Below are 12,373 nucleotides of genomic sequence, written 5' to 3' on the forward strand. Positions count from 1 at the left end.
AAAAGAATTGGGTCTAGTGATTACATGGAGGCCTTTTACTTATTAGGGCATGTTGACTAACATTAGAGATAAATATCTAAAGAGATTTCGGAAGATGTAGCTCAGATCTTCGCTTTTGTTTACTAATTGCCGATTGGTTGGTTTTATTACTGGTCTTCTGTTAGGAAACTATAAATCTGAAACTAAAGTTAAAATAAATATTTTTAGACGGAAGCATAAATAAATGATATATATGAATAACACTAAATAGATGACGACAGTATTTATTGATACATTTGAGAAATGCAAGAAATGTTCACCGGCAATAAAACACGTACCACATACATTTTCTTGGACTAAAATGCTTCCTGTAACTTTAGGAACCCAAATGTACATTTGATGTTGAATTAAAAGAAAAAGTGCGCACACAATTATTTATATAAAAAAATGTAAAAAACAAAACTCCAAATGTTCCATTCTTGCTGCTTCTCGGTTAGTCTTTCTTCTGAAGATTTTTTGCCATTTTGTTCATGAGTTTCTGGGAGATAAAAAGAAAAAAGTTTGAATAACCTTTGCTTGATAAATGATTGTAAGACTTGTGAAACTATGGGCCTTATTTATCAAAGTCAGAATTTTTCTCATTATTTTAATCTATAGTCCGACCAAACTATAATCCACGATTGGACCGGATTTATTCACGATTTAATCGGATCAGGGACAAACACGAAAAAAAAAAGAGTGAAAATCCGAATTGACTGTTTTAACTTCTAATCGCTTTGTTTTTTTGGGGGATTTTTCCTGAAAAGCCAGAATTTCGACCAGAAAAATGTTGGATTTTCAGGCTAATTCCAGAACAGACCACAGAAACTTCCAAATAGGATAGTGACCTCTCCCATTAACTTCTATAAAACCTCGGCAGTTCTGAGATGCCGGATTTCTGAACTCAGACTTTTTCCATCCTCGGGTTATAATATATCTTGAAAAATTTGAGGTTTTTCTTCCACTTAAAATTTGCAAATTAAAGAGCTGCTGAATAAAAAGCTAAATAACTTAAAACCCTTAAATAATAAAAAATTAAAACTAATAGCAAATTGTTTCAGAATATCACTATCTACACACCAAAAATAAATTCAAAGCTGAACCCCTTTAAATAAATCCTACCTAATGATGTGTGCCCATGTCTCCACTGCCCACACCTTCTCCCTTGATCTGCTTCACCTTTTGATTTGTAAGCTCCAACAAGCAGGGCCCCTTTTAGCGGAGACCATGAGCCAGAACAGACCAGCTCCCAGGGAAGCCAGGGGATTAAGGATTAGAAAAATACTTTGCTTCCCATTTAAAGGGGTAGTTTATCTTTAAATGAACTTTTAAGGCCCCTATATATGGGCCGATAAAAAACTGCCGACAGACTGAGTTGGCAGTTTATTGGCCGTGTGGGGCCATCCGACGTGCTTTGCCGATCAATATCTGGCCGAAAGTCTGGCAGATCTCGATCTGGCAGTGTAAAAAACCCCGTTTGATCACGGCTGCATCTGTGCGTTTATGCGGTCCTGCGACCCGACTGCCCATTTTGGATGCATTATGATCCGATCGTTGGGTCCTAATTGACAGTTTTTTCCCCTCTAATCGCTTTGTTCCTGAAAAGCCAGAATTTCCCCCCGAAAAAGTTGGATTTCCAGGCCAATTCCAGAACAGACCACAGAAACTTCCAAATAGGATAGCGACCTCTCCCATTAACGGCTGCATCTGTGCGTTTATGCGGTCCTGTGACCCGACTGCCCATTTGGATGCATTATGATCCGATCGTTGGGTCCTAGAGCCCACGATCGTATCAGCTCGATATCGCCTACCTCAATGTGGACATATCGGGGAGAGATCAGCTCGTATGTCGATCTCTAAGTCTATGGCCACCTTTACTTTGATCTAAACATCTTGAGACAATTGACGACTGGTCTTCAGATTCAGTTTTTTATGCTTTTTCAGTTGTTAATCTTTTTATTAAGCTGCTATCTAGTTGCTAGGGTCTTATTTACCCTGGTAACCAGGCAGTGGTTTGAACAAAAGATGAGCTTGTGGATAGGAGAGGGTCTCTATTAAAACATGTGAACAACTGTAACCGTAACAATAACATTTTCTCCCAGTGCAATCGTTTTTGGCTGCTGGGGTCAATAACCCCCCATGTCAAATCTGAAATGAGGCAGAAAAGGCAGGCAAATAGTTTAAAACCTATAAAATAAATAAATAATGAAACCAAATTGGAAAGTTGCTAGAAAAAGGTCATTCTATAACATACTAAAATTTATGGTAAAGTTTAAACTTTTTTTTTAAAATATTTTAATATATGTCTGACTCTTATTCCGCAACTCTCATTTAAAATTGAAGCATACCATACATTTAAAGACAGTGCTAAATATATGGAGGAATGACATATCTTTTGATAAATGCAAAGAAGCAGGAGTAAGATTTTTTATCACATGACAAACTTCAGCTATTCAGAACCATAGGAAGAAAGAAATGCAGGGAATGGATACTTTTTTGGAAGAAAGACACTGATTTGAAGCCTCCACACAAACATAACTTAAGCATTTTGAAAAGTAAACATAATTTCAAGCAACTTTGCAATATACATCATTGAAAAAATATGCAGACTTTTCATGATTTTTAATGTTTTGCAACAGTTCCCTAAGCCTAGCCCCCTGCTCTTCTGCTGATCTGTCTGACTACTTTGCTGAGCTGGCTGACTACTTTTACTTTGTATCAAAAGCCAGTTGTCCTTAGACTGTATCCTCCAAACCCCACAATTCCCTGCACATGTGATTTCAATAAGGAACAGATTATCATAGTGCAATGCATTGTGGGTTATGTAGTTCCTGCATGCTGTCTGTAAGCTGTGGAGAAGTTGTTACAATTTGTAACATCAGTGTTTAGTCCCCCCTTCCCTGCCAGGATTTCAAATGATGCAGAAAGAGAAGAACTGTTAAACAGCTGGATTTCAGCATAGAAAATGCCATTTATTCAGGGGTTTCTGTGTTATGTGGGCCTCTTTATCAAATTTTGGTTTGGAAGCCGGAGTTCCCCTTTAACTTTAGCCCATAGCAACAAGTAGACCAGTTTCATAGTGTGGAGAACAATTGAACAAAAGATGCAGTACTCTGAATGGATTTGCTTTGCTGGGAGTCCAGAAAGAGTTATATTTGCCCAGATTAATAACATTTTAGTTCTGAGGCTCAGATCTTTGCTTCTTGTGCTGTGTAAAATCATCAAATCCTGCTTTCTGCATTAATTGTACACTATCATCTTTATCATAAGGCTGAATTACAAAAGGCACACAAATATACTTCTGTTTCCACCTAAGAAGGGGTGGTTTGCCTTCAGGTTAACTTTTAGTATGTTATAGAATGGCCTATTCTAAGCAATTGGTCTTCATTATTTATTTTTTATAGTTTAGGAATTATTTGCCTTCTTCTCCTGACTCCTGCTTGCTTTCAAAAGGGGGTCACTGACCCCGTCTGAAAGCAAATGCTCTGTAAAGCTACAAATTTATTGTTATTGCTACTTTTTATTACTCATCTTTCTGTTGTGACCCTCCCCTATTAATATTCCTTATTCTCGTTCAAATCAATGCATGGTTGCCAGGGTAATTTGCACCCTAGCAACCATATTGTGGACATTACAAACTGGAATGCTGCTGAATAAAAAGCTAAATAACTCAACAACCACAAATCATACAAAATGAAAACCAACGGCAAATTGTGTCAGAATATCACTCTCTATATTATACTAAAAGTTCATTTAAAGGCCCCAAAAACTTGTTCCCTCTCATCTGCCAAATACAATATGTAGGGCAGTTAAACCCCGTCACTTTTACCGTTTAGAGACAATTTGAGGTGAGCTGTATTAAAAACGAGGGCTAAAAATGTCAATTTTCAAGTGCAGTTATGAGAAGACTTTTCTAAGTTTTTAAACTTCTAATGGATGAATCTCTGAAGGACTCTGGTAGGTGAGAAGAAGTGGGAAAAAATATGACCTACCTTAAGTTTCTGATAATGTGGCAAACTGCTGCAATGCGCCACTTTAGCGACCTCTTCATTGGTGTAGAATAATGAACACAGCTTGCAATAATAGCCAGTCTTTGGAACAACATAGTCGGTACCTACAGACAAAATAAAACAAAAGGGGATAAAGTTCATATTAGATGGGAAGTTCTTTGTGATCATTGCAGATTGCATGGTTTTAAGGCGAAAGTCGAGTTTTAAGGGTCAGATCCTTAGGGCAGAGCCACAAGTGGAGATTCGGGGAGATGTAGTTGCCTGGTGACAAATCGCCTCTTCTTAGGGCGACTAATCTCCCCAAACTGCCTTCACCCCGGCTAGAATCTAAATCGCCGGCAGGATGGCACTCAGATTCGTTTTCCGAAGTTGCCGAAGTTTCTTTGTGAGGCGACTTCGGAAAACAAAGCGATCCGAGTGCCATCCCGCCAGTGAATTACATTCTAGCTGCCTGGAAGGCAGTTCGGGAAGATTAGTCGCCCGAAGAAGAGGCAATTTGGCGCTGGGCGACTACATCTCCCCGAATCTCGATGTGTGTCTCTGCCCTTAAAGTGATACTGACACTAAAAAATGAATTTTAGCATATGAATGTACATTAAATGTTACCTATAGGTCATGTTGATCATTTTTTGCTGAGAGGTTTGTATATAATTGAAGTTCCTAAGCCTGACTCTCTGACACTCTGACTTTGCCAACCTGACTGTCCCATCTCAGCCTGTTAGTTACAGTTTCTAATGCTAACGGACTCCTGCTGCACAAATATGGCAGCCCCCTCATACAGGAACATGGGGGATCAGACAGGTAATGTAAAAACATCGTGCAAATACTTTATGGCAAAGTTAGAAGTAGCCTGCAAAGCCAATATTATTATAGATTTAAAAAAAAGTTTAATTTCAGGTGTCAGTATCTCTTTAAATGAACAACTGCTTCAAAGCCAAACATTTTCAATTAGTAAGATATACAGTGATGCTGTAATGTGAGTTGATTGAATACAAGATAAAGTTTCTTTTACCATTAAGTGAAAGAAAAGCAAAAAATAAGCAAAATAATTATAATTGGAAATAATCAACAATTCTGGTAAAAATCATGGTCTCAGGCAGACATAAGGACTTTTTAATCATCATCCTTACCATACATACATTTTTTATTAAAAAAGTCAGGAACAGGTGGGCAAAGCATAAGGTCACTGGGTCCGTTGTCACCCAAACAGGGTTTTACCGCTTTTGCATAGAAGAGAGAAATTCCTAGTATTTTATTCCCCACACAAAGCAGAATTCAGCAGGGACTGTTAAGAAATAGGAGTCCTTTAAACCAGGGGTCCCCAACTGCCGGGCCGCGGCCAGTGCTGAACTGGCCTGCTGAACAATAAACGCAGCACGCCCAAATTGGACACCGACACCTGCCGACCTCCTCCAACCCCTCCTCCCCTTGGAAAAAAAGGCCAAAAATGGTTGGGGACCTCTGCTTTAAACTATGAAGCGGCGACTGATCCTCAATTTATATTGGGCATTCAGTTACAGTTTCACATAACACAAATAACTAAACAGACAGGGAGGAATTCAGTATAGTTTTGAGCGATATATTGATCACTAGATTTTTAGGTATTTAGTTATTGCTAGTAATAAAAAAAAAAAACTTCCTTCAAACAGAATGAAACCGCCAGCTAGCATATGGTTGCATTACAAAGTTGTGCCTTCCCCTGAAAAGTGGCCAGGGGAATGCACAGGAGCAAGCCAAAAACCGCATATTCTTAAGATGGGCTGAAATATATTCATTTTTAGGTTAGAAGGGAAAGTTTCTAACCCCATAGTAGCTGTTTTTACCTTCTCTGGATCAACCTGGAAGCTATAGTAAAGGCTGAACTTGATTGACTCTATGGAAAGGAGACATACCCCATAACTGAAAATGCCCACACCCCCAAATTTTGTAGGCAATAATAAATAATATGCATCCCTAGTAACCAGGCAGTGGTTTTAATGAGAGAACTGAATATGAATAGAAAAGTGCCTGAAAAGACAGATGAGAAAAGTAACAATAAAGGGTGGAGATTCTGGGGAGATTAGTCGCCCATCAACAAATCGACTCTTCTTCAGGAGACTAATCTCCCCTAAATGCCTTCCCGCCGGCTAGAATGTAAATCACCAGCGGGACGACACTCTGAGCGGTTCGTTTTCTGAAGTCGACCAAAGTTTCCTCGTGAGGCAACATCGAAAAATGAAGCGCTCCAAGTGCCGTCCTGCCGGCGATTTACATTTTAGTTGGAGGGTAGGCATTTAGGGGAGATTAGTTGCCCGAAGAAGAGGTGATTTGTCGATGGCGATTAATCTCCCCAGAATCTTAGCGCGTCACCTCCCTAATACATAGACTCATGGAGTTGCCTATTTGAAAGCTGAAAAGGGGCAGAAGATAAAGGCAAGTCATTCAACTAAAACATAACAAAGGAGAACTAAACCCCCTTTCTAATAAAAAACCCTACCCTCCATAGTCCCCCCTCCCTGCTCCCCCCCCCGCACAGGCATTAACACAAGTAAAAACCCTTAAGCCGGGGGGGGGGGGGTTTGTCGGAGCAGGGACTATGGAGGGTAGTGGTTTTTATAAGAAAAGGGGGTTTAGTTCTCCTTTAGGGTGTGGCCACGTGGGCCGACTCGGGGAGATTAGTCGACAAATCTCTTCTTCGTGGCGACTAATCTCCCCGATCTGCCTTCCCCCTGCTTTCCCGCAGGCTAAAATGTAAATCGCTTGGGGGCAGGCACACTGAGCACTTTGTTTTCCGAAGTCGCCCAAAGTTTCCTCGTGAGGCAATTACGGGCGACTTCGGGAAACAAGGCGCTCCATGCCCCCAGGCGATTTACATTTTAGCCGGTGGAAGGAAGATCAGGGAGAATAGTCGCCGCAAAGAAGAGGAGATTTGTTGCCTGGCAACTAATCTCCCTAAATCTGCCCGTGTGGACAGACCCTGTCTTGACAGCCCAAATGTGTCCCGCAATTAAAATGATTAGATATTTTAAGGGTAAGGGCACACCTTCGCAAAATGAACCGCCGCATGTGCCATGCCGCAGTCGGTTTTTCATTATAGCCGGCGGAAGCATTTGCCCAAAGAAGAAGCAATTAGTCACCAGGCGACTAAATCTCCCCAAATCACCAGGTGTGCCCTTAACCTAAAACAGGGGTCCCCAACCTTTTTTACTCGTGAGCCACATTCAAATGTAAAAAGAGTTGGGGAGCAACACAAGAATGAAAAAGTCCCTTGGGGTGTTAAATAAAGTCTATGATTAGCTATTTGGTAGCCCCTTTGTGGACTGGCAGCCTACAAGAGGCACAACTTGGCAGTATACTTAGTTTTTATGCAATTAAAACTTGCTTTCAAACTTGGAATTCAAAAATAAGCACCTGCTTTGAGGACCCTGAGAGCAACATCCAAGGAGTTGGAGAGCAACATGTTACTCACGAGCTACTGGTTGGGGATCACTGCCCTAAAAGCTTGGCTAAATAAAGCATGTGATGCAATTACTAAATAACACGATTCCTTACCAACTGGATTATCTGGTTGATAAGGGCCAATGGTATAATCCTTAAGTAAATCTTTTGCGTTACTCTGTTCAACAGAATGTTCACTTTGATGGCTTTCCAAGTTGCCTGGCATTTCCACTGGATCTTTAATAATTTCCTGCTCCTTCACAATGGCGGCCTCATTATCAGGCTCAGGTTCGGGCTCATCGACACTTGTGCTCGCCATAACAATGTCTGTTAAGCTTTCATTCATCTCGGGTGCGGAATCAGGAACGTTTTCTGCAAAACTAGATTTTATCTTTTGGCCTTCCAAGTCTTCCTCATCTCCAACTTCATCAAGAGTGACAAAGTCTTCCATGTTGCCAGGGAAGTCAAGCAAACTCTGCACAATAAAACATTTGATTGGCATTTCAAACATTTAACCATTTCACTGCCAGTAAACCTGACAAAATTTTAAGTAAAAATAAAAACACAATGTAAAACCATCAGAATGTGTACTTTGTAACTCCATGAATAGGTTGCCTTCCATATCTTTGTGCAAGAACTTTGTTTCACCTGCAGTTCATAGGTATTTTATGGAATCTTATTACCTGTGGGGCACAAGATCTCTGCCATTGGAGCGTTAAAGGGATTCTGTTATTATTTTTATGATGTAGTTTTTATTTCTAAATTACAATGTTTAAACCGCAAACAATTCACTCTACAATATAACATTTCATTCCTGAACCAGCAAGTGTATTTGTTTTAGTTGTAATATTGGTTTATGTGCTTTCAGAAAGAGCCAGGACTTTAGGATGGAACCGCGTTCTGGCAGTCTGTTGTTTCTGCTACTTAATGTAACTGAATGCGTCTCAGTGGGACCTGGATTTTACTATTAAGTGCTGTTCTTAGATCTACCAAGCAGCTGCAGACAGATCTTCTCTACTGTAGGCGACTAATCTCCCAGCACTGCCTTCACGCCTGCGATTTGAATTCTTGCTGGCGGGAAGGTAGTGCTGGGAGATTAGTCGCCCACAGTAGAGAAGATCTGTCTGCCACCACCCTAAAACAAGACAACAGCTCCCCGGTAGATCTAAGAACAGCCCTTAATAGTAAAATCCAGGTTTCACTGCGACACATTCAGTTACATTGAGTAGGAGAAGCAACAGCCTGCCTTGGATTTACATCTGCCACCACCCTTAGGGATCTGCTATCTGGTTACCTTCACATTGTTCTGTTAGGCTGCTGGGGGGGGGGGGGTGTCATATCACTCCAACTTGCAGTACAGCAGTAAAGAGTGGCTGAAGTTTACCAGAGCACAAGTCACATGACTGGTGGCACCTGGGAAACGGACAATATGTCTAGCCCCATATCAGATTTCAAAATTAAATATAAAAAAAATCTGTTTGCTCTTTTGAGAAATGGATTCCAGTGCCAAAGTCTGCTGGAGCAGCACTATTAACTTATGCTTTTTAAAAAAAAAAAAAAAAAAAAAAAAAAACTTTTTCCCATGACAGTCGCCTGCTGGAAATCTGCGTCATGCACAGAGGACACACCTCCTAAAAACACCCGTTTATTGTTGTCTGTGTAAATCATGGCTGGTAACACACATGAATCACATTACCAGTGAAAAATACAGATGGCAATTTACTGTGATTACACGATTCACATGTTTGAACACCAACGTAAAGCTATTTTTGGGACAATGTCAACCACCAGTAATGCAGATTTCCCACTGGAGACCATCGCCCCAAGTGACATCACCCTACTACAAATGGAAGGTAGTTTGGACAGTTTTTGATGTTATCCCACTTGCTACAATACCAGATTGTGCTATTAGCTCAAAGAAGAACAGTTATCTTGTTACCTGCCTATTTCTCTCTTGATAAGTTGTTGGGGTACCGGGGGGGGGGGAAGTGATATCACAACTACGCAGCAGTAAAGAGAGACAGAGCACAAGGCTGAGGGGACTTGGCAAACTAATAACATGTCTTGTCGGGTCGGCGGATAACCAGCACCACTAGAGCAGCGAAAGTGAGTAAATTTCCGGGTGTGCAGTGGAAACACTACAAAACTAATAACATGGCCTTGCACCAAATTCTAAAATTAAGCTTTAGAGTTTTAATTACATTTTAAAGTTAGCTCTTTGGAAAAACAGATTTAAGTGCAGGATTCTGCTGGAGGAACACTTAATTATGCAGTTTTTCTTTTTTTTTAAAAAAAAAACAAACATTTCCCTTAAAATAAAAAAATATAAATAATGTTACTTACCCTTTTTGGATTTTCATGTGCTGCTTCAGTAGAACTGGGGACACTGGCAGGATCTTTCACCATTTTGTTTTCTACTTCCATCTCTTTCATATTGGGGTCACTACTATAATGCTGCTCAAGCTCATCTCCAACGGAGCTACTGGTCTCCAGAAGTGTGCCTGCTGCTTCCTCCCCATCCTCATCCACTAAATAATCACTTTCATCCATAACAGTAACTAGTTCTTGCTGCTCTGTCTCTTCCTCTGGTTTTTTACTGAATTCCTCAGAATCTCTCTCAGAGGAAGATTTGTCTTTGGCAGAAGAGACCTTACTTTCTGAATTGCTGCTTCCAGTTTTCACACTGCTTTCTTTCTTCGCCACTTTCTTGTTTGTAGAACCTTCTTTCTGTTCAGGAGAATGTGTCCTTTTCCTGAGAAAATTAAGAGACAAAATCAATCAAGTCCATATCATTAAATGTGAAGGCAAATACATAGGAAACAGCGGCAAGGACAATACCAAATAAAAAGTTTACCTGCTTTTTTCTTTTTGAAACTGATCAGACTTGTTTGGGATCTAAACATAAAACAAGAGGGTACCATTAAAACTTTTTGATCCCAAAAACAGACATCAATTACTGTATTCCATGAAGGCTAAAGCCTATGCTCCATCCCTATCGGAGGTAGAGTCCTGCAGCTAGTCGGGTACCCGCAAAAAAAGCAGGCACAATTTTCAGTTATACCCGAGGGTCTGATCTAAATTTCTTATCTTATGTAATATTGTCTATATTTTACTCCTGTTAAAGTCTTACAAAACGTGGGTTCTTTCCCCGCCCACTTTTGATGACGTCACTTCCCGTTTGATGGTGGTCTGCGGGTTGGGTTGTGGATAAGGCAGTTGCGGGTCTGGGTCGGGTACCAGATCAAAGTGGGTAAATATGCGGGTTGCAGTTCGGGTTGCGGGCTCGGGTCCGCATAGGACTCTAATCTGAGGCTAAGCCAGAACATCTAACTTCAAACTAAAACTGAACATACTGGCAAGCAGGGTTAAAGGGACACTTTTTTTTTTTTTTTTTTTAAAGGAGACATTTTGTGTAAAAAATAAGAATGTACCAGTGCATTATACTCATTTAGATATAGAACTGTGCTTAAAAAAAGTAGTGTTTCAGGCTGATTTATTGAATATTTCTGCAAAAACCCTTATAATCCCTCCCCTCTCTTTCCGCTTCCTGCTCCCCGAATTCCCAGGCTGTGCAGGGGAGCCAGCGGCTCTCAGCTCACTGCACTGTAGGACAGGGACCAATCAGCAGCTAGCAGGATCTGATAGGAAAATGAAGCCTGACTGAGCTTGTCTGACTGCAGGGCTGTGATTGGCTGTTCCTCTCCTACTGTGCTTCTGACAGGGACAGTTAGGACACGCCCACCCCTCATTTGAAACAGACAAGGACCAGAGAACATCTATAGCAGGGATCCCCAACCTTTAGAACTCGTGAGCAACATTCAGAAGTAAAAGGAGTTGGGGAGCAACACTAGCATGAAAAATGTTCCTGGGGTGCCAAATATGGGCTGTGATTGGCCATTTAGTAGTCCTTATGTGGCCTGTCAACCTACATTGAGGCTCTGTTTGGAAGTACACCTGGTTTTTATACAATTATACAAGTTATAAAACTTGCCTCCAAACCTGGAATTCAAAAATAAGCTCCTGCTTTGAGGACACTGAGAGCAACATCCAAGGGGTTGGAGAGCAACATGTTACTCACGAGCTACTGGTTGGGGGATCACTGATCTATAGGGAGCTCCAATAAAGGAGCCATTTTTAAAGATAATTTAATTTTTGGCATCATGTTAAAGCAACACCGTATATTACTTATATTGCCTACAAAATTAGGGTTTTTTAATTTATCCTATATATCTCCTTTAGCAGAATGTTTGAATACTATTCAGAATTATATGAAATAATTTGTATTGCTTTTTTTACTGTTCAATGCCAATAAAGGAGGATAACAATGATAACCGCTAAAAGACATTGAACTATTCACAAGTTTGGCGAGTGGTGATTCTGTGCAAATGTTAATAAGTGCAAGGATTTGTATTTAAATGTACCGTACATGAAAGCATTTTCCGTTACTGGGCTAATTATCACACCATGCTTTATTATTTTTAATCAATATGAACACAGTAGGGCTCATTGGTGAACACTGGGCACATCTGCACATGGGCAGTAACCCTTAGCAACCAAGTTGTTGGTAGAAGAATAAAAGCACACATTTCAATGGTTGCCATATTGAAATAACCATTGCCCAGTATTCTAAATATGCCCTACAGTTTTCAAAGAATTGGGCTGAATATAGATATATATTTTTTTTAACCCAACTTTTAATACATTACTTGAGACTAAGATTCTTTGTTTAAACAGTGAAATACTTACCCGCAGAACAAGTGTTTTGTATTTTCCAGACAGGTCTACATTCACATGCTTCCCCTGAAACCAGAGTGGATTTTTTTGACACTGCTCAATCATTGTCTGCACGTCTTCCTTCTTCTCCATTTCAATAAATGCCTATTGGGCACAAGGGCCAAATTGAAGATGAAAAACACATCTAATATATT

The 12,373-nt window shown here is 40.3% G+C and overlaps 1 protein-coding gene across 4 annotated transcripts in view; it reads right to left on the reverse strand.

Moving 5' to 3' along the window:
• Nucleotides 1–247: 247 nt before the first annotated feature.
• Nucleotides 248–12,373, reverse strand: part of matr3.S (matrin 3 S homeolog) — a 37,083-nt gene continuing 24,957 nt past the window's right edge. For all 4 annotated transcript variants that reach the window (XM_018254254.2, XM_041587623.1, XM_018254255.2 and 1 more), the window contains 6 exon segments: nt 12,192–12,323; nt 10,300–10,340; nt 9,789–10,197; nt 7,560–7,920; nt 4,011–4,132; nt 248–517 (listed from right to left, as the gene is read on the reverse strand). In XM_018254254.2, coding sequence (XP_018109743.1) covers nt 473–517; nt 4,011–4,132; nt 7,560–7,920; nt 9,789–10,197; nt 10,300–10,340; nt 12,192–12,323 — 1,110 coding nt within the window. In that variant the 3' untranslated portion in view covers nt 248–472.

This window comes from Xenopus laevis, chromosome 3S (genome assembly GCF_017654675.1).
Source record: "Xenopus laevis strain J_2021 chromosome 3S, Xenopus_laevis_v10.1, whole genome shotgun sequence".
In the NCBI taxonomy this organism is placed as follows: Eukaryota; Metazoa; Chordata; class Amphibia; order Anura; family Pipidae; genus Xenopus; species Xenopus laevis.